The sequence below is a fragment of the Monodelphis domestica genome, chromosome 4 (genome assembly GCF_027887165.1).
Source record: "Monodelphis domestica isolate mMonDom1 chromosome 4, mMonDom1.pri, whole genome shotgun sequence".
NCBI lineage: Eukaryota > Metazoa > Chordata > Mammalia > Didelphimorphia > Didelphidae > Monodelphis > Monodelphis domestica.
This window is the reverse complement of record NC_077230.1, coordinates 91,691,067-91,713,587: the sequence shown is the minus strand read 5'-3', so window position 1 is coordinate 91,713,587 and position 22,521 is coordinate 91,691,067. Positions and strand designations below refer to the sequence as shown.

Below are 22,521 nucleotides of genomic sequence, written 5' to 3'. Positions count from 1 at the left end.
TATCATTTTCCATAGGCTTCATTGCCTTTCCTTACTGAGTTTTGAAAAAGTTTTTCTCTCTATTAATACTTTATACTCTAGGAAATTTGCTTAATTTGCGATTATCACATCTATCTATATTTTTAAAAAACAGATACGCAGCTTCTATTGATGATATCTTAGAAGAAGAGGAGCATTATGCAGACCAACTAAAGGAATATCTTTTCTATGCAGAAGCATTAAGGTAAGTATAATGTAAATTCTAAGTTCCTTGCCTCTTAGTTGTTCAAAATTAGGAATACACTTCAATAGAGTATAGATAATATGATTTTTCATTTATTTCCTTAGTAAATTTTTGGAGTTCTGACATGTTTCTTTTTTTTTTTTAAACCCTTGCCTTCTGTCTTAGAATCAATATTAAGTATAACTTCCAAGGCAGAAGAGTGGTAAGGGCTGGAAATGGAGGTTAAGTGACTTGCCCAGGTTCACATGTATCTGAGGCCAGATTTGAACCCAGGCCCTCCCATCTTTAGACTTCATTCTCTTATCTACTGAGTTATTCAACTGCCCCAAATTGCATTCTCATATATATTATTCTTCAGGAATAAGTTAGACTACAGCTACTTGTCAGGGTCCTCAGATTCTGTGTGACGTACATTCTCATACATGTCCAATGTGTTGATGTGTTTAGCTGCATTTATTATTGTAAAGATTCTACTTTGTGGTTGGTGGGGAATCAGTTGGCATAACAGCAGTATAAAAGAAAGAGTCATAATGCATTTATTTAAGGTTTTTCTTTTCTTTCCTTTTTTTTTAAACCCTTACTTCTATCTTAGAATTAATTCTAAGGCAGAAGAGTGGTAAGGGGTAGGCATTGACTTGCCCAAGGTCACACAGCCAGGAAGTGTTTGAGGTCATATTTAAACCAAAAAACTCTCATCTCTGGGCCTGGCTTGTAAATGCCAAAACTGTAAAGATAATTTTTAGTATTTTGACTTAAAATCTAAATAAGTGGTCGCCATGGGAAATTCCCAAAATATGAAAATACCCAAGTCAGCTGGGGATTTATGGAGATTTTAATTAATAAAGAGAGGAGGAATTAAGGGAAGGAGAGAGAGAAAATTAATTTAAACTGCTCTGGCTCAGACTGAGCCAAGCAGTAGAAAAAGGCCTAGGCCAAAATGGCCTAGACTTGAGCCTAAGGGAGAGCGAGTCAGTCTTTATCACTCACCACAAGACCATCTCCAAGCTGGGTTCTTCCACTCTGAACTGAAGTTCCTCACCAAACTGAATTCAGTTGTTCCTGAACTGTTCCTTCCCCTCCTTTTAAAGAGATTTTTCTCTTATGTCACCTCCCCTAAATTTTCACATCTCCCAATCACAGAAGATGCTTTTTTCCAGGACTGCCCATTCTTAGTTTTCACCTTCTTTGGTTTTCACCTTCTCTGGTTAGATTAAATCTTCTGAGTACTTCACACCTCTTTGTTAAGCTTGCCTTTTGTGAGTTACTTGACCTTTTTGTGATTAATTTAACCTTTACAGGTACTTAATACCTTTTTGTATTAGATCTAACAGTAGACCTAGCTTAAGGTTCTAGATTTACTATAAGGTATGAGTTAGGGACTTTCATTGTTCAATCAGGAGTTTACAACTTTATCTTCCCCTAATGCACTGTCTAAGTATGGGTGGAGTAATGTAAAAGTTCCCAATACATTCCTGATTAAGGATCTCCATTTGTACAATAAGGGAATATCTAAATCAAATCTTCTAAAGTACAGTCTGAGTAGTTTTAAGATTCACAGGCTCTCAATCCATTGAGTCACCCATCTGCCCCCAAGGTTTTTCTTTTCTTTTTAAAGTTTGGGATTATCTCCAATTCTTTCTTCTTCTTGACTGCCATATCCAGTTAGTCATCAAGACATGTCAGTGTTTCCTTTCCGGTGGTTTCACAAGTTCCTCTTCATTCACTACTACTGCCCTAGATCAGATCCCTGTTATTTCAAACCCAGTCTGCTAAACCAGCCCAATTGAATTCTATGTCTTCGGTCTTCTTCAATATATCTTGCACATCGCTGCCAGATTAATTTTCTTAAAGCATTGTTTTCATCATTTTAGCCATCTGCTCACAAACTGCTGATGGTTCATTAGTGTCTAGAGAACAAAGGACTATACATACAATTTATCCTTTAATTATCTTTTCATGTATATGCCCAAAAGTTCATTTTCTCTACACTTCAGTGAGGTCACAGGTAGTCTGTATATTGCTTCAGTCTGATATCTTTCACTGTCTTTTGTAGTCTTAATGGTGTTAAATTTATGGTTGGACTGAATATATTTTAGTTGGTCATCAGGGATTTAATTACTAAATCCCAAATGAATTACTAAAGTCAGAATGGAATTTGTGGTAGTTTATTTTACAATAAAGAGGAAAGATATTAAGGAAGAGAGAAAGAGAAGAAAAAGAGAGAGATAGCTGTTCTGGTCTCCTCTGAGCCAGGCAGGAGTTCAGAGGTCCCAGTCAAGGGAAAGAAGTCTCACAGTGATGGGCCTCTTCAAAGGCTAGTGCCTCCAGAAAGGCCAAGTGAAAGAGAGTCAGCCTTTACACTCACCAGAAAGCCAAAGAAACCCCAAAGAGATAATAAGGAAAAAGACTTGTACAAGAATATTCATAGCCACGCTCTTTGTAGTAGCCAAAAATTGGAAAATGAGGGGATGCCCTCCAATTGGGGAATGGCTGAACAAATTGTATATGTTGGTGATGGAATACTATTGTGCTAAAAGGAATAATAAAGTGGAGGAATTCCATGGAGACTGGAACAACCTCCAGAAAGTGATGCAGAGTGAGAGGAACAGAACAAGGAGAACATTGTACACAGAGATTGATACTCTGTGGTACAATCGAAGGTAATGGACTTCTCCATTAGTGTCAATGCAGTGTCCCTGAACAATCTGCAGGGACCTAGGAGAAAAAACACTATCCACAAGCAGAGGACAAACTGTGGGAGTAAAAACACTGAGGAAAAGCAACTTCTTGACTACAGGGGTGGAGGGGATATGACTGAGGAGAGACTCTAAATGAACACTCTAATGCAAATACCAACAACATGGAAATGGGTTTGAATCAAGGACACGTGATACCCAGTGGAATCGCGCAACGGAATTGGGAGGGGTGTTGTGGGGGGCAGAAAATGATCTTTGTTTCCAATGAATAATGTTTGAAAATGACCAAATAAAATAATGTTTAAAAGGAAAAAAAAAAGAAAGCCAAGGAAAAGGGGTCACCAGGAAACAGGTCCAGGCAGCACTCTTCTAAATGAAGAAAATTCTCCTCTCCAATAGAACTCCATCAGAACTCTCTATCACAGGAGGTTCCACTCCAAGTGAGAGTTCAAAGTCGAGCAGCATTCAGGCAGTTGTCTTTTTAAAGACATTTTTCTCTTGTGTCACTTCCCCTAATTTTTATGTCTACCAATCACAGTTGACACTCTGCTCTAGGACTGCCCAGAAGTTTGCACCTTTTGTGATTAAATCCAAAATGGGCAGATCTCTATTCTCAACTTTTAAGTACTGTGTTTACCCTTCTGGGGATGAAATCTAAAAATAGACAGGGGATAACAATTTAATCTTCACAATTAAGGAAGAGCTAAGTACCTTCATTGTTACAATCAGGGGAGAGCCAAATCCAATCTTCACAATGGGAATAATTTCTTAACTCCATATCATTTGGTATGAATCCTTTCAAATTTACCTGAATTGATTTGTTTGTCAGTGCTTGTGGTCAATTATAGTATTCTATTAAATCCATGTATCACAATTGGTTAGTTTGTTCATTGTATGTATTGATTTTGCCACAAATACCCTAACCACTCAATTCCTCAATCTACTCACTTCGTATGAGCTACTCTTCCACCTCATCTCAGCCATGCCCTTGATCTCACCATCATCTGCAAATGTACCACCTCTGTGTTCAAGAATTCTGGAATTTCCTTATCCAATCACAATCTATTGGCTTTTCATCTCTCCCTCTGCTTCTCCATACATAACCTTTGTCCTCCAAAGAGTATTGTGTTGTCTATGCTTTGACCACCAGGCCTTTGACCCCCACATTTCTCTTGTAGTCAGTTTTCCCTATACTAGCCACTCTCTCTTCTTCGCATCTGGACCCCTTGCTGAAACAATTCATCCCTGTACTGTTCTCCTCTCTTGAATCTTCAGCCCCCTTATCATATAGCCAGTTATGCCCAGCCAAGCCTCAACCCTGGATCACTTCTATCATTCACTGCATTCACTTTTTTTTTAAAACCTTAAACCTTTACCTTCCATCTTAGAATCAATACTGTGTATTGGTTCCAAGGCAGAAAAGTAAAAATGGCGAACCCATGACATGCATGTCAGCCATTTTTGATGACACGCGGCCTCAAATGGGGAAGTACGGGGCCGCATGCCAAGAAGGACATTTCATCCTCGGCTTCCGCATGGCCAGGTGCAGTAGCCAAGGATAAAACATTTGCTGTAGTGTAGCCAAAGCAACAGAACTCTGGCATAGAGCGTCTAGTTCTGGGTTAGGCTGTTGGGGGATCTTTGACCTCACTTCCAGCCAGCAGAACAGAATGCCGCGGCAGGACGCATACTTTTGTGAGACCTTATTCTCAGCGCTAAATAATATCAAGACCAACAAAAGAAACAGATTGACAGATGAAGTTAGTAGTGCCTGCTTGGGCTTGAAGTGTACAAAATGCCAACCTTCAAATGAAGATTTAGCCAATGAAATTCAGCAACAAAAAAGTCACTAATAGGCAGGTTAAACAATTCCCCCTCAGCCTCACTTACCTTAGTTCATGGCACCCCACACAAGTTAAATAATATCAAGACCAACAAAAGAAACCAACTGACAGATGAACAAAGAAGTCACTAAGTAGGTAAGTTAGATAATTATTTTTTGATTCATTGAATACAGTTATATATTACAATTATACATTTTTGTTATTTAAACCATATATATTGCGAAATTATGTTTTTTTTCTCAAAGTGACACACCACCGGAGAAATGCCTTTTTTTTTTTTGGGCGAATTTTGACACACTGAGCTTGCTCAGAAAGTTGCCCATCACTGGGCTAGGCAATGGGAGTTAAGTGACTTTCCCAGGGTCACACAGCTAGGAAGTTTCTGAGGCTGGCTTTAAACTCAGGACCTTCCATCTCTAGGCCTGGCTCTCAATCCACTTAGCCACCCAGTTGCCCCCTACTGCCTTCACTCTTACACAGCTGCTCCTCAGTCACACAAGTATTCTGATGGGGTCCTCCATAGATTTGTTACACAACCTCAACTGGGAAATTCTATACCTCCCTTATCCACCCATTATCCCTTATTCATTGGTGTCTCTTCAAAATTATTTCATCCTTCCTCAGACCTCTCGTGGTTCTCCTTTCCTCCCACTCCTAGCTGAGAACCTTGCCTCATATTTCGCATAAAAAATTGAGGCCATTTGCCATGAGTTCCTTCTCTCGTCTCCCATCACTCAGATGACTTCTACCACTGTCTTCTGCACCCATGTCTCATATGATGATGTGGCCCACCTGTTTAAGCAATCCTATTCCATCCCATCTCTTCTAATAGATTGTTACCCCTAACTGTTACCCTCTGTTACCCTAACTCTTTCACTTATTTTCCCAACCTGTCTATTGCTACAAATATACCCTTGTCTCCTCCAACTTGAAAAGACCCTCACTTGATTCTTCTATCCCTGCTATCATCCTATTTCTTTTCTGTCCTTTGTTGCTGACCTCCAAGAAAAGACCCTCTAGAAGAGATGCCTCCATTTTCTCTCCTCTCACTCTTGTTAACCATTTGTAATCTGACTTCCAACCTTACCATTCCTGAAGCTGCTCTCTCTGAAGTCACTGATGGTCTCTTAGTTACCAAGTACAGTGATTTTTTTCTCAATTTTCATTTTCTTTGACCTCTGTGCAGCCTTTGACATTGTTGATCATTCTCTCCTCCCTGATACTCTTCTCTAGGTTTTAGGGATGTCACTTTCCCCTGGTTCTTCTACCTATCTCTTTGTCTCTTTTGCAGATCATGCCTTCTAGCCATTTATGTCCCTCAAGGGTTTTCCCTGACCCCTCTTCTCTTCTCCTTCTTTACTTCCCTTAGTGAACTCAGCAGCTCCTGTGGATTTCATTAACACCTTTATTTTGCTGGTTCTCAAATTTACCTGTCCTGCCCAAGTTCTCTGCTATCTTCCAATCTTGCATCTCCAATTGCCTTTCAGATATCTTAAACAACCAAACTCCTTATCTTCCTCCCAAACCCTCCCTGCCTCCTATCTTCCCTTTTACTGTCACCATCTTCCTAATTCCTCCAGCTTGAAACTGAGGAATCATTCTAGATTCCTTGCTATCTCTCACCCCTCTTACCCAATCTTTTGGATTTCATCTTTGCAACATCTTTTAATAATGCCCTCTTTTCTTTGACACTGGCACCATTCTAGTATAAATCCTAATCACCTCACAGCTAACTATTATGATAGCCCACGGGCGCTTTCCTCAAGCTTCTCCCTGCTCCAGGCTATCCTCTGATTCATCCACTACAGTAATTTTCCTAAAATATTGGTCTTATTGTGTCACCTTGTTACTCAATTAAATCTAGTGGCACCCTCTTGATCATCTTCATTATCCCTCTGTCATTGAGCACTCATTTTGTTCCCATTAGTTACTACAAAAAGTATCTGTATAAATGATACCTTTTTTTTCCTTTCACTTCCTTATGCCTTGCAGTGGTATTGCTAAGTTTCTACAGTTTAGTGATGTTTCTAATATAATACCAAATTTTTTTCTAGGATAGATAGGACATATTTGCAGCTCTTCCAATATGTGCCTATCCTCTCAAACCCTTTCTGGCATTTATTATTTATCTTCTGTTATCTTTTGTAAGGGTTAAAATAAAAAGGTTGGACTAAATATATGAGAAATGTGGTCACCAAAATTATTACTCAAGTCAGAATGACTTTTTAGTATTTTATTTATAAAATAAAAGGAAAGAATTAGGTAGAGGAAAGAGAAAGAGGATAGAATGAAAAATCTAGCTTAATGAGCTAAACTATTTGTTTGGGCCCTGACTTTACTCTGGCAAGGCTCCAAAAAGCCCCAGCTGGAGGGCCTAGGATTAAATTAAGCAAAGGTTCCAGCCACGCAGCTTCCTCCTCCAAAATGGGGGAGAGGGCCTCTCTGGACCCTAGTCCTTCCAGGAGCCAGGAAAGGAGTCAGCCTTTTCACTCACCCACATGGTAGTCCGAGGTCCCAAACTGGAGCTTCTTCAGGGCCAAGTTTGAAGGCAAAAAAGCAGCTCACAGGAAGTTTTTCCCACTTCTAAAGACCATTCCTTTTGTTACTTCCTGCGTCTTCCTTCCATTTTATATGGACCAATTGCGGCTTTAGTTTTGCTTAGGGGACAGTCAGTCATTTTTTATTTGTCATCCACTGTAGCACATGTGAGACACAGACCTCCCCATGCTTAAGGATAAGTATACACTTCTGGTGATTAAATCTAAGAATAGACAGGGGAGAGTTAATCCCATCTTCACACTTTATCAATATGATTGATGTTTTAATCTGCATGGCTTTTATGAGTAACAGGATTCTCAGGTTTTTGAGATTTGTGTTTAAGAGAGTTTTGGTACAATTATTGTGTCATTTTTATCTTTGTATCTGCAGCAATCAATCAAACATTAAATATTTAATAAGCACCTACCATGTGTCAGGCACTGTGTTAAGTGCTAAGACAAAAAGAGGTAAAAGACAGTCATTGCTCTTGAGTTGCTTATAATCCAGTGAAGGAGACAGCACTCAGCCCAATACTTGGTACATAGTGGGTGCTTAATAAATATTTGCTTTATTATCAGAACAGGGAAGTCAGTTGAAGGAACTAGTGTTGGGAAGAAAATGAATCTGACATGTTAAGTCTTAAATTTGGACAAGAAAAATATCCAAGTGGGAATATCTAATAGGCATTTGGAAATGTAGAAGTAGAACTTGGAAGAGAATTTGTAGTTGGTGAGATCCCATTTGGGAAGTTGCAATGTCAGAAATGTGAGTGAAATATTTGAGGAAGACAGAAGATAGAGAAAAGCAAAGAGCTGAAGATGGAACATTCACATGTGAGGGCCTAATAAAAAAAAAGAAAAAGTATAAAAGTGAGAACAAAATCAAGATAGCATATGATCCATGGAAGCTAAGGGAAAGAGAGTTTCTAGAAGGAGAGACTATGGTCATCATTGTCAAATGCTACAGTTTAAGGACAAAAAGGGATGATCAGGTTTGGCTAATCAGGTGATCATCATTCATGACCTTTGAGTATGTGGTCTCAGTAGAGAGTGAAAGCTAAATTTGATGGGGTGCACAGGAGTGCTTTTAGGAAAATAAGTAGCTCTCCTTTTGCCTCTGATCCAAGATGGCAGCAGTGTGGGATTGGTACATGAGGACGCATTCTTAAAAGAGGAGTTGGTGCAGAAGGTGGAGGCAAAGGGAATGGCCACTCCCCAAAACTAAACCTTACCTTCTGTCTTAGAATTGATACTAAGTGTGGGTTTCAAGGCAGAAGTGGTAACTAGGTCACATGGGCATATGGGCTGCATTTGGCATTACAATTGCTTTGTCTTAATATATAGCTGGGGGATTGTAAAAATACATTGCAAAGACTAGTTATTTTAGACTACAGTGCCTGAAATGGCTACTAGTTTGACCAAAAAACTAAATGATCAAAACCCATCCAACCTTGAAGCCTCTTGAAGAAGTAATGCCTCCAACATTGTATTTGACAAAGCCCAAATTGTGGTATTCCAAGTGTATAAAGAGTACAGTTCATATTTACCAGAATGTTTCTACTGATGGAACTCTTAAAGTGGGGGAGGGAGGTTCCTTTACCTGTTTTATTTACTTGATTTTAAATGTTCGAGAAATAGAACCTCCTTTGTTCTCCTAGATTGTAATAAGATAACTTCACAGGGTTTGGACATTTATTTTCCTTTACAAAACTGCAACAGTTACTGCAATTTGATGAATTATGAAATTAACCATTGTCAAAACTTTAAAAAATGAGGAAAAATAAGTGATGAGGAAGTGAAAACAGTTATAAGTCACTCATTCAAGAAGTTTGAGAATGAAATAAAGGAAAGAAATAGATGTGTAACTGAAGCAACAAGATTAAGTGAAACTTTTTGCAAGATAAATAGACCTGTATATGTCTGAAGGTAGAGGGAAAGTCTCCATTATTGAAAACAGAAATAATTTTAGGGAATAGGGAAGACACAAGGGCATAAGGGTGAATGAGTGAGCCTTGAAAAAGAGGAGCAAAAAGAAAAGAAGGTTATAGTGACAGCAAAAGGTAGTCGTGATAGTTGACATTTTTAAAAAGCATGAAGCTTTGCAACATATTTTATATACATTATTTCATTTGATCTCCATAACATCCTTGAGTTATCTATCTAATCACATAGTGAGTGAGTGTGTTGCAGGTAGAATTTAAGCAAGGTCTTCTTAACTCATAGTTTAGCATTTTATCTATTCTGCCACACTGCTTCCTGTGTAAATAGAAGTAACTAAAGAGAAAGTGCTAACAATTGGAGGAATCTTGAAAAGCCTCATATTAGAGAGGTAACATTTGAACTAAGCTTTGAAGGAAGCTATGGATTCCACAGAGATGCTGTGCACCAGGGAATAATATTCTGCACATGGGAGTCAGTCTATGAAGAGACACAAAGGCAAAGGAAAGAATGTCATACCCTCCTCGGGGTGGCTTATTTAGCTGTACTGTAAAATGTGTGAAGGGGAGTAATGTAAAATAAATCTAAAAATATGGGCTGGAGCCAGATTGTTCTCTTAGAGGAAATACAGAAACGTTGAGGCTTGTTGAGTAATGATATGTCTGTCTAGAGATGTGCTTTCAGAAGACAATTTTGGCAATTGTGTGGTATATGAATTGGAGAGGAGAGAAACTTTAGGCATGGAGCCCAATTAAAGGGTTATTGAGGGCAGAGCCAAGATGGAGAATAGCAAGAAGAATTACAGTGATCTACCACCCCCACCCCCCACCCCCACAAATTCCTCCAAACACATGTAGTAAATGTCCCAGACTGATAGGGATATCCAAGAAAAAAAAGGCACAGTCATTTTTCCAGCCTAGATCATCAGCACAGGGAGTCAGGTCTTTGGACACTGGGGGCAGGACCTGGCCAGGCATAGCCACTCAGAGCTCTCCATTGCAAGGGAGAGGCTACATACTTGGGTAAGACAAGATCCTAAACACGTCCTGGGGGTACCTTAACAGGAAGAAGTGCCAAATGACAACTTTATCACCCACTACCCAGTTCTAGGTCATAGATCTAAAGCTGATTGAGGACAGGACCTGTATCTAGGAGTGGTGTTCCAGGGTAAGAAGTATCTTGAGCCCCACCTAGAAAGAAGGAAATTCAGAAGCAAGAAGCAGCTTAGGCTCCAGGAGCATAGAGAGATCTCAGTCTATATCAGCCTATAGTCCAGTCTGATGCTTGCAAAGAAATAACCGGATCAGGAATCTTAGACCAAAATGGAGCCTACAGTTTTGCCTCTAATCCACCAGAGCTTACTGGCTAATAGGGCTGAACCTTGTAGCAGTTGACTATTGTTAAGACCCAAACCTAGGTATGGAACTTGCATTGCTCAGGCCAAAGGACTACAATCATTCTTTACCATATAGTAGACCACTTTGGGAGCTTTGAAAACTTGAAATTCCCCAACCAGAGCTGTCCAAGAGATCCCAGAATAACAATGCTCAATGCGCCAAGAAAACAGCAATAGGACTAACCCAGAATTTCTCTCCAAAGTATGCAGAACTTGGCCTTAACATCAAGTCCAAGGGCAGAAAGTAGGCTGGAAAAATGAGCAATCATAAAAAGAATCTCTCCATAAAAAGTTGTTATGGTAACAGGACACTCAAGACACAAACCCAGAAAAAGAAAATGACTCCAAAATATAAGTAAAATGTCAAAGAAAAACATAGTTTGAACTCAATTTCAACCAGAATTCCTGGTAAAGAGGAAGCAAGAGTTTAAAAAAGAGGTTAAAATGGTTTTATAAATGAAATTAAAGCACTAGAGGAAAAATGGGAAAAGAAATTAAAACCATTGAAGGATTGGAAAGGGGATATAACAAGCACAGAACCTTGCCCAAACAACAAATACCCTGAAAATTAGAGTAGACCCACAAGAAGGACAATTCTCAATGTCTCTATGAAAGAATCAGAACTATTTAAATAATCAAAAAAGATTGGAAGAAAAAAAAAGAAAATGTAAGGTATATCAAACAACTGTCCTCTAAACAAATCAAGGAGAAAAAAAAATTAAGAATCATAATCATTAGACTATCTAGGTACCATGACTAAAATAAGATTTCCTTTTAATTTTAATTTTTACCTAAAATTTACTTTAAAAAAATTTTAAAACCTTAAAATTTACTTAAAATTAAAATTCTGTCCCCCCTCTCCCATTTCCCCTTCCTTGAGACAATAAATAATCTGTTTTAGGTTATGCCGGTGCTGTGATACAATATGTACTAGATACTCTATTTCAAAAGAAAATTGCCAAGAGCTCTATGTGGAAAATAGAAATAGCTTACTTATCTCCTACTGAAAGACACCCTCAAGTGAAAACTTCCAGGATCTAAAATCCAAAGCTACTTTATTGATATAAATGTCTATCTGCATATCCTAATTGCATGAGATAATTTCCCCTGACTTTCCTTTCCCTTCTCGCTGCAGTGAATTAATCTTCTCATCTCCATTCTTTTCTTTATTTTTTAAAAAACCCTTACTTTCATAACAACTCCAAGACAGGAGGGCAAAGGCTAGGCAAAAGACTTGTCCTGAGTCACCCAGCTAGGAAATGTTTGAGTCCAGATTTGAATCCAGTTCTCCTGACTCTATAGCCGTGGCACTCTTTTCACTGTGCTGCCTAGCTGACCCTGAATTCTCTCAGAACCTATTTCCATGTTGTTGATGTTTGCACTAGCACGTTCATTTAGAGTCTACATCCCCAACCATATCCCCTCGACTCATGTGATCAAGCAGTTGTTTTTCTTCAATGTTTTTACTCCCACAGTATTTCCTCTGAATGTGGATAGTGTTCTTTCTCATAAGTCCCTCGGAATTGTCTTGGATCATTGCATTGCTGCTAGTAGAGAAGTCCATGACATTCGATTGTGCCACAGTGCATCAGTCTCTGTGTACAATGTTCTCCTGGTTCTGCTCCTCTCACTCCGCATCAATTCCTGGAGGTTGTTCCAGTCCCCATGGAATTCCTCCACTTTATTATTCCTTTGAGCACAATAGTATTCCATCACCAACATAGACCACAAGTTGTTCAGCCATTCCTAATTGGAGGGCATCCCCTCATTTTCCAATTTTTTGCCACCACAAAGATCACAGCTATAAATATTTTTGTACAATTCCTTTTTCTTATTATCTCTTTGGGGTATAATCCCAACAGTGCTATGGCTGGATCAAAGGGCAGACATTCTTTTGTTGCCCTTTGGGCATAGTTCCAAATTGCCCTCCAGAATGGTTGGATCAGTTCACAACTCCACCAGCAATGAATTAACATCCCCTCCAGCATGCACTACTTTCCGCTGCTGTCATGTTGACCAATCTGCTAGGTGTGAGGTGATACCTCAGAGTTGTTTGGATTTGCATCTCTCTGATTATAAGAGATGTAGAACACCTTTTCATGTGCTTATTAATAGTTTTGATTTCTTTAACTGAAAATTGCCTATTCATGTCCCTTGGCCATTTATCAATTGGAGAATAGCTTGATTTTTTTGTACAGTTGATTTAGCTCTTTATAAATTTGAGTAATTAAACCTTTGTCAGAGGTTTCTTTGAAGATTTTTTCCCAATTTGTTGCCTCCCTTCTAATTTTGGTTGCGTTGGATTTGTTTGCACAAAAACTTTTTAATTTGATGTAATCAAAATTATTTATTTTACATTTTGTGATTTTTTTCTAGCTCTTGCTTAGTTTTAAAACCTTTCCTTTCCCAAACTGACCCTGAATTCTTAAAGGCTATGTCAGTATAATACAAGGTCTGTTAGGTCTTAAGCAGTTAACCTGAGGTTCTTAATCCTTTTTGTGTTATAGCCTCCTTGGACAATTTCGTGAAGGCCTTCGAGTTGTTCTTAGCATAATATTTTTAAATACATAATATTACAAAGGCATATAATTATGTTGAAGTTTTTATACAAATATTTGAAAACCAAGTTCATGGACTCTAGGTTAAGAACCCTGTGTGGTAAAGGGGGCCCTATAATGAGCTATACACCTGTTCTCAGAAAACCAGTATAATTAGACTGGCTACCGGTGATGAATTTTTGAGCCACAGCAACTCAGAGATCTGTGTTGGTCTCTACTATAATTATACACAGTGGCTGAGATCATACATCCTTAACATAAATTTTAAAATCAGTCCTAGGAGATTTTATTTTAATAGAATCGAACCCCAACAATGTCAGAGAAAAGAAATAGCACTCATCTTACATTCTCACTATGATATGTTGCATTTTAAATTGAGTGGTTATTTTTTGAGGGACTATATAATTAAGAATTATTTTAAACAAGCCTTTTTGTATTTAAGCAATATCTCCAAGTAAGCACATATGAAATATTCATCAAAACTCTAGGAGAATTAAAAAAATAAAACTCATTTTTAAAAAGGTTTTAAACATTAGTTTCCGTAGCTATTTCTATTGTAATTCCCCCCCCCCCCTTATTTTTATCTTAGTAACAAGTCTTTGACAGAATGGTGAGAATTAGGCAAAGAAGGTTCAGTAACTTGCCTGGAGTCACATAGCTAGGAAGTGTCTAAGACCAGATTTGAATCTTTTGTCATTTATTTATTTGTTTATAGTTCTTTAATGAAATAGAAGATATAGATAGATGAACCTTGACTAGAAATCTTGGTTCACCAAGCATGAATTATCTTTTGTGATTTAAATCAATTTCTCAATAGGGTGCATTGAGAGTTGTCCTGGAGGCTGTCCTGGGTTTAAGTATGACTGTGACCGTGACAAGCTAGTGACTTAACCTCTCTAGGCAGCTATCTAAGACTATACATTGCAGAGAAGGGCCAACCTATATTGATAGAAGGAGTTTCTTCTTGGGAAGCTCCTTTATAATAGTGGAATTACAGATCTCTCCCCATATATGTCCCTTCTTATATAAAATTATTCATGTTTGTTTACATCTTACATATATTTACACCTACATATATTCAAAGATATAGCCTAATTTTTTAATGTGTCTGCTGTTGGTTAAATTAGGAAATTAGTTGTATTTGTTAATATTGGGCTGTTAATTTTTTTTTTTAATTCTAAATATAGGTAGCTGGTGGCTAGATAGAGGCCTGAACCTGAAATCAGGAAGATCCAAGTTCAAGTCTGACCTCAGATACATACTAGCTGTGTGATCCTTCCTCCCTTCCTTCCTTTCTTCCTTTCTTTCTTCCTTCCTTCCTTCCTTCCTTCCTTCCTTCCTTCCTTCCTTCCTTCCTTCCTTCCTTCCTTCCTTCCTTTTCTAAGCAAGTCACTTAAGCCTTTTTCCTCAGTATCCTCAACTGAAAGTAGTTAATAATAGCACTTACCTTAAAGGGTTGTTGTAAAGATCAAATGAAATAATATTTGTGAAGTGCTTAGTACTGTTCTTGGCAAATCATAGGCACTATATAAATATTCCATTTCCCCCCTTCTCTTTATAAAAATAATCTGAAATCTAAATGATAGTCTTCCTTTTACTTCTCAGAGCGGTTTGTAGGAAACATGAATTAATGCAGTATGATTTGGAGATGGCTGCTCAGGATCTGGCATCCAAAAAGCAACAGTGTGAAGAACTCGCAACTGGGGTGAAGTATTTCACTAAACCTGTACTTTATAAATTTTAGGCACTAAGCTTTGTTTTAAAAAAAAAGTATTCCATAGTTATCAATTTACAGATGCATGAATAGCTATTATGAGGTTCTAATTCAGAAAGGTGTCTTCACTTGTATATAATTTATATGTGATCTTTTCATGAAAAAAAAAGAGCTAAGCAATTACAATTATTGCCTTATATGGTATTTAAGAGAATTCTATAAATGTTACTTTATATGTTACTGTAGTAACTGATAACTAGATTTGTTTATTTATTGGGGGGGGATAGTCAGCGGGTCAGGAGGGCACTGATCCAGATGATTTTAATAGTGTAGAGAGTAGGGGCTCAAGAGGTGGATAGCCAGGCTCGAAGACAGGCAGTCCTGAGTTAAAATTTGACCATAGACACACCCTAGTTTTGAGTCTAGGCAAGTCCCTTAACTCCAGGTGCCTAGCCCTTACAGCTCTTCTCCTTTGGAACCAATACTTTGTATCAGTTCTAAAATGGTAGATAAGGGTTTTTTTTTTTTAATAGTTTAGGGAGTTGCCTCATGAAGGAATTCTCTCTCTGAAGCAGATTGGCAATTGTTTTGCAGTTTATAGTTTTAGATAATTACCTGGTTTTATAGCAATTGATTTTTTAGTTCATCCTGAAAGGATTCCATTCATTACTCTAAAAGTGGAGTCTTTTGGAGTTTTAAAAAATTCTTTCTGTGAGGACTTGTGTTGAGTATTTATTTTAATCTCCATGAAGACCGGGACAATATTTTATTTATCTTACTCTAGGGCTACAGTATTTTGTAAATAGTAGGTATTTATTGTGTTGAATTAGTATTAGACTGATTCATGAGATTAAGGCAGACATTGTGAAAAGAATCTTTGATATGCTTTGCAATATTCCAGAATAATGGTGTTCTATACTAATACTTTGTCTCTAAAAGAGTTTAAAGTTTTCAGAGCCCTTTAATTTGATTTTCACACTAGCCCTGTCCGCTGAGCAGGGCAAGTAGCCTTCTATGTAGCCCATTATGTTGTGGCCTGTCCTACATGATATAGTATCCATATTTTATATTTACTTTCATTCAGAACTTCGGAGTGAGACAAGAGTTTGTCAGGCTCCTCTAAGACCCAGCGGAGATTTGGTTGATGACTCTATAAGTAGTGAAATCCCTTCCAAGTGCTCTTTCTGCCCTATGAGATTTCACCCAAGGTTTCGATTCTCTAGTGGAGCTAGATAGATCCCACTTCTTCTACCTACCAGTCTATTGTTCTTCCCAGCAGGCCATGCTACCCTTCATTAAAGGAGGTAACAACCCGTGTGGTTGGGCCAGGCACTCAGTTTTTACCTGTAGTGGTGATGGGATATAGTGAGCTCTAAGTATATTTCCCCTTTCATTTTCTTGTGAGTGTGATATAGCTAGCTGTAGTTAAGATAGTAGTTTGTAGTGGTATGTGGAATAAGTAGTTTGGTTTGATTTTTTTTTCTTAACTTGGGAAAAATTCTGGGCCATTTTTTGAGTAGGCTTATTCATCCCTCTACCATGTAAAAGGAATAGTAATTCCCTTGCTAGTCTCCAAAGAAGGGGGAAAAGGGGGCTACGAAAGTATGAATTTAAGATACTTTCCTTATGTACTACTCCCTGTTGACAAAGTTTAATAATTTTTAACCTTAGGTAAGCAAATTGTAACAAGTTCTTACCTTTTTAGTTCTTTACCTTTCTCTTCGTGACTGCCTTTTTGCTTTATATCTGCTTTTATGTTATAAAAATCTTATTTGGTGACTAATTAAATAAAAAAGATACATTTTTGAGAGGATACCTTGGCATAAGATTTTTGATACTCTGGGGAATGGTGGGGTGGAAAAGGAAATAGCTTATTTATTTTCTTACCTATTTTATTTCACTTATTTTCTCTTTTTCTTATTTTCTTACCTAATTGCTCTTAGACCGTGAGGACATTCTCCCTAAAAGGAATGACTAGCAAATTGTTTGGTCAAGAAACACCAGAGCAAAGAGAAGCCAGAATAAAGGTGCTAGAGGAACAAATAAGTGAAGGAGAAGAACAGCTGAAGTGTAAAAATCTGGAAGGCAGGTAAAAATTCAGAGAAACTTGGCAAAACTTCATTCATAGAAGGTCTGAACTATTACTCACCAGCCAGGCAATTCACTTTCCAAAAGGACCTTTCCTCTGACATATATCAGGGGGAATTCTTGTAGCAATGGGAGTTAGAAGACATAATAGTTGAGAATCCCCTAAAAGTTTAATGTAATTTATATACCTGAAAATGTGTCCAACTGCCGTGCTTTATATTTTAATGTCTTCACAGAGAAATGTTGATTAAACTTGAATATGAAACATGTATAAAGTGATCATTTTGTGACATTTAATTGCTATCTGACTGGCTTGTCTTATTTGTGCTTCCATCAAGTGATGAACTAATAGAGCCAGATGGCAGTATTTCTGTTTGCTTTTTTCATAAACAATGTCAATGTTGTTCATTTCCTCAAAAACTAGTTCCTAAGAAATCAGTTAATTTAAAGATGGTTTTATTTTTAGAATAAAAAGTAGTAAAACAGAAATTCTCACAAAATTTGTAATAGTCTTTCTTCCACTCAAACAAAACATGTGGTAAACTCAACTCATTAAATATTTAAACATTTGCTTTATGTGCCACAGCTTGGTGCTTTAAGAATACAAAGATGAGCCATATTTGTTGTCTTTTTTTCTTTTGTTCGGGCCATGTTCATTTTCCCAGAAAAGCTATATGTTTTCCTATGATAGAGGGGAGCAGTTTATGCAGATATATCTACCAAGTTTGGGAGAACCAGTTCAAGTAGTGTGAGCTTCATTCATTCAGAGGTGCAGTTTGAAATTGCTTTGCACATCAAGGCCATCTAAGACAGACTTTCTTTGCACACAGTCACAGTAAATATTTGTTGAATTGAACTATGCAAAACATATATTATTAAAGAAAAAGGTGTGCCTTTTAAAACCCGAAATCTTTTATCCAGTATTTAAAGCCTACACACCAACAGACATTCATACAGTTATGAAAAAACATTCATACCAGAATAGAGTGCCTGACCCAAAGAGTCCCATTCACTGAAGTAAGCCAAATAATGACGCTGCATTCTGTTCCTTACAGAGAGTTTGTGAAAGCTGCTTGGGCAGATATTGAACGCTTCAAGGAGCAAAAGAACCACGATTTAAAGGAGGCTCTTATAAGCTATGCAGTCATGCAGATTAGTATGTGCAAAAAGGTAGGTCTGCAGTAGACCCTTAGTGAAGCTGTAGATTTGGGCAGAATTTTATTGTGATGCCACAAGGAGCAATTTCTTTTCGGTTTAATGTCCTTAATGCTAAAGTCATTATGTCTTTTTAAATCACTTCTCATTACGTTATCAGAATTTATAGACAGATTATAGTATTTTGTAATATTTTGAGTTTATAAATTTATGCAGAGGATCTGTCTGAAGACTTGTTCCATCCATGAATATTACTATTAACCTCTAAATGTATGTATTGTATATATATTTAAGAATTTTCTTTTGCCAACAGAATGATCAAAATCTTGAACATGCAGAATTATTGTTTATTCATTTAAAACCCTTACCTTCTGCCTAAGAATTAGTATTGTAAATTGGTTCCAAGGCAGAAGAGCAGTAAGGGCTAGGTGGTGGTTAAATGACTTGCCCAGGGTCACACAGCTGGGAAGTGTCCGAATCCAGATTTGAACCCAGGACCTCCCATCTCTAGGCCTGGCTCTCGATCCACTGAGGCATTATTATGTTATTATAATTATATAGCCATTATAATTAGTATTTCTTAATTACACTTATATGTTGTGTTATAGTTTCCAACCCTGTCCTTTAACATTTTCTAATCAGTGTTAAGTGAGGTGGGATCTGGCAAATAACCACTGAACTCTCTAAGAATAATCTTAAAAAAAAAAAAAGATCATGACCTTTGGGGCCAAGTTTAGTCATGTCCCAACATTCATTCTCAGTTTTGTTGGTGGTGTTATTTCCACTTACATTGTTGTAGTCATTGTGTATGTCATTTTCATATTTCTGGTTACTTTTGAACAGTTCTTATGTTTACTCATTCTTCTGTATTTGTTATTGTTTCTAATGGCAGAGTAAGGTAACATTGCATCTTTATACCACAATTTGTTTAATCATTGACCAGACAACGGGCATCTACTTTGTTTCCAGTTCTTTGCTACTACAAAAAACATTCCTGCAAATATTTTAGTGTATATAAAGCTTCTTTATGTCTGATCTCTCCGGGCTATATGCCTCAACTGGACTCCCCTGATCTGCCAAAGGGTATAAAGATTTTAGTCACTCTCCTTGAATGATTTTAATTTGCTTTCCAGAAATACTCACAACTTTGCCAACGTCACATTACTCTACCCATCTTTTCTAGCTCATCCGCTATTGATTAATCCCACCTTTTGTCATTTCTGCTAGTTTATTGAGTATAAGGAGAAACCTCAGAGTTGTTTTGCTTTCTGTTGCCTTTATTACGGAATTGAAGCATTCTTTCGTGTGATCATTAATAGTTTGTGATTCTTCTTGTAAGAACTATTCAAATCCCTTTGACAACTTCTCTGTTTTGGAATAGCTTTTGGTCTTCTACATTTTTGTTAACTGTCCATATTCTTGGCCATTGGACCTTTTCCAGAGATATTTAATATAAAGATCACACACACCCCCGGCTGTTTTCCCCTTAGCCTAGTTGCATTAATTTTATTCAGTAAAACCTTTTAAATTTGGTACATTTCAGATTATGTTTGATCTCTATTACCATTGTTTGGTATTACCATTTATCTCTATTACCATACTCTTGTTTGATTGGAAATTCATTCCCTAGTCATCACCATGGAAGTTACCTTTTAGTTTTTTATGGTCTAGCCTTTAATTTGTTCTATTCAAGTATTCATTTTGAGCTTATTGTAGTATATAATGTAATATATTATTATTAAACCCAGTATAGCTTCCAGAGCACTTTCTGCTTTTCCTCAAGAATTCCTTTCAAATAAGAAACTCTTTCTTATCTCATGTGCCTTTTCATCCTGTTCAGTTTTTTGTCTTTCCATAAATCCTCCATAAAGGATTCATTCAATACCCTTGAGATGTTCTCTTATTATTTCTTGGATATTTAGACTGTACATCTGTTATCTCTTAGGCTTACTAAATTCTGACAACCTCATTTTCCAGTCCTAAGTGTCTTTAATAATTTTTAATACTATTTAAATTATAACCCTTACCTTCTGCCTTGGAATCAATACTGTGTATTGGCTCCAAGGCAGAAGAGTGGTAAGGGCTAGGCAATGGAGGTTAAGTGACTTGCCCAGGGTCACACAGCTGGGAAGTGTCTGAGGTCAGATTTGAACCCAGGACCTCCCATCTCTAGGACTGGCTCTCAATCCACTGAGCTACCCAGCTGCCCCCTTTAATACAATTTTTATCATGAGTTTAAAAAAAAACCAAAATCATATTTGTAATGGTAGTTCTTGGAGACCAAATTACTCATTCTTGTTATTGTGGACAGAGAATGTTGTCGTGGTTAGACGTGTTATAGGGGTTGTGACTTTCCAAAACTTTAAACATTAACTAATTTATTTGAATTGTATTTTGATGAACATCTCATGGATCTCAGTGTAAAATTTAATGTAAGGCAACTAGGTTGCTCAGTGGTGAGTGAGCCAGACCTGGAGACAGGTTGTTGTCCTGAGTTCATATGTGGCCTCAGACATTTTCTGGCTCTGTAACCCTGGGCAAGTCACTTAAATCCAGTTGCTTAGCCCTTACCACTCTTCTGTCTTGGAACTGATACTTAGCATCGATTCTACAACAGAAGGGAAGGGCTTTAAAAATCTAATGTCTAAAGAAATCAATCACTTCAGTTTCCAGAACCCTTTGTGAATCGCCAATTAACGTGCCCATTTCCTTCTAGGGAATTCAAGTGTGGACCAATGCTAAGGAATGCTTCAGCAAGATGTAAACCTCTACAGGAATGAATTCTTCTTCAATCAAGTGCCCCGGAACAGAAGCACAAGTATATAATGGAGACTTAAGTTAACTCCCTGGTATACACACAAATTCACAATTTAATCATTTGAGTACAAATACAGTGTTCTTTATGCCGATTGTAGTTGTTAGTTTTGCAGAATCTTAAATAGCACAAAAAGGAGATGTTTTAATGAAGATTAACATTGAAATTAAGAACTTATCATTTGGTATTGTTTGAAGGATTCTAAACTAGTAACAGTCCCTTTGCTAGGTCGTGTTTCAGTGTCCTTTCAGCCCTTATTCTCTCTGACAATGTATAAAGAATATATTCTTGAGGTTTACCCAGCAAAGACAGCCAAGTGGAGACTCACCAGTGAGCTGGGGGGGTGGTTTTTACTTGCCTTATAGTTGAGCAATTTGCTTTGACAAAAGCTCAGCAGAAACTTAGTGTGAAATCTAAGCTATTCCACCCGTCCCTCCTCAGCGCCCTGTGAGTGACGTATGCATACACTAGAAAATGCCTTCAACTTTGTGCTTCACCAGAATTTTGATATTGGACAAATAATTTTATACTGCCAACAAAGAAGACAGCTCTTTAAACGAGGAGTGGAGGCCATCGTTATGAACTACTAGGAAGCCTTTCATTGAATATGTTAAACACAGGGAGGAAGTTCTCAAATCATTTTTTTCAAACCTGACTGATGAGCTTCAATTAACATGGTTTAGCTCTTGACATACGGTGTTTCAGGGTACGAGATGTAGCATTTCAGTGTATAAGATCTATATATCAACAATATATATGGTATCTTCATTATTAACATGCTTCTTTTCTACTGCTTGGCTGTAATTTTGTAAAGAAAAATGAATAAATTATATTGATTTTTTTGGTTTGGTTTTCATGATACATACAGTATGTTCAAAAGCCAGGCATCTTTATTTTTTGCTAGCTTTGCAGAATCTTAAATGTGAATTTGCTGTTTCTAATTATGTAAAATAACAACAATCCACTACTATTTAGCATTTGATTTTTTTACATGTTGAGAATATTGCAAAATATTGTGGAAATTTCCAGACTTAATAAAAGAAAGAAGCATTATGCTAATTTTCATATGAGATGCATTAATTTATCAGAATAATTCATAATTATTAATACCTCATTTCCTATATCTTGGAATATGTTCATTAGATTTCATCCTCCTCCTCTACCTCGCATCTCATTCCCAACAGCTACTGGTGATGTTTTTATTTGTTCCAACATTTCATTGTATATAATTTTTTGGAACAAAATGCTTGAAAAATAAGGAGTTATAATGAGATATGATTTAATGTTTTTTGTTTTATTTTTCTCTTGGGTTTTATGAAAGGTAAAACTGGTAGCAGGAAAGCTCATGTATTAAAAGGATACATAAATGAACATTTTTAGCTGATGTAAGACAGCCTTTCCCTTTGACATTTGAAAAAACACAGTGGACTCAAAGTAAAACTTGGCTGTGTTCAAATGTAGCGTGTACCTTTCCCATTCCTATCTGGTTTTATTTAGTTTGAAAAAAAAAGAGCAAACCTGGTCCTGTTAGCACCATTCCAAATAAGCAAAATAAAA

General features: G+C 37.2%; 1 protein-coding gene across 2 annotated transcripts in view; it reads left to right on the top strand.

Moving 5' to 3' along the window:
* Positions 1 to 22,023, top strand: part of SNX4 (sorting nexin 4) — a 96,345-nt gene extending 74,322 nt beyond the window's left edge. For both annotated transcript variants that reach the window (XM_007493830.3, XM_007493831.3), the window contains exons 10-14: positions 134 to 223; positions 14,798 to 14,897; positions 16,850 to 16,995; positions 18,050 to 18,164; positions 20,866 to 22,023. In XM_007493830.3, the coding sequence (XP_007493892.2) occupies positions 134 to 223; positions 14,798 to 14,897; positions 16,850 to 16,995; positions 18,050 to 18,164; positions 20,866 to 20,913 (499 nt within the window). In that variant the 3' untranslated portion in view covers positions 20,914 to 22,023. The remainder of the gene's footprint in view (positions 1 to 133; positions 224 to 14,797; positions 14,898 to 16,849; positions 16,996 to 18,049; positions 18,165 to 20,865) is intronic.
* The last annotated feature ends 498 nt before the right edge of the window (positions 22,024 to 22,521 follow it).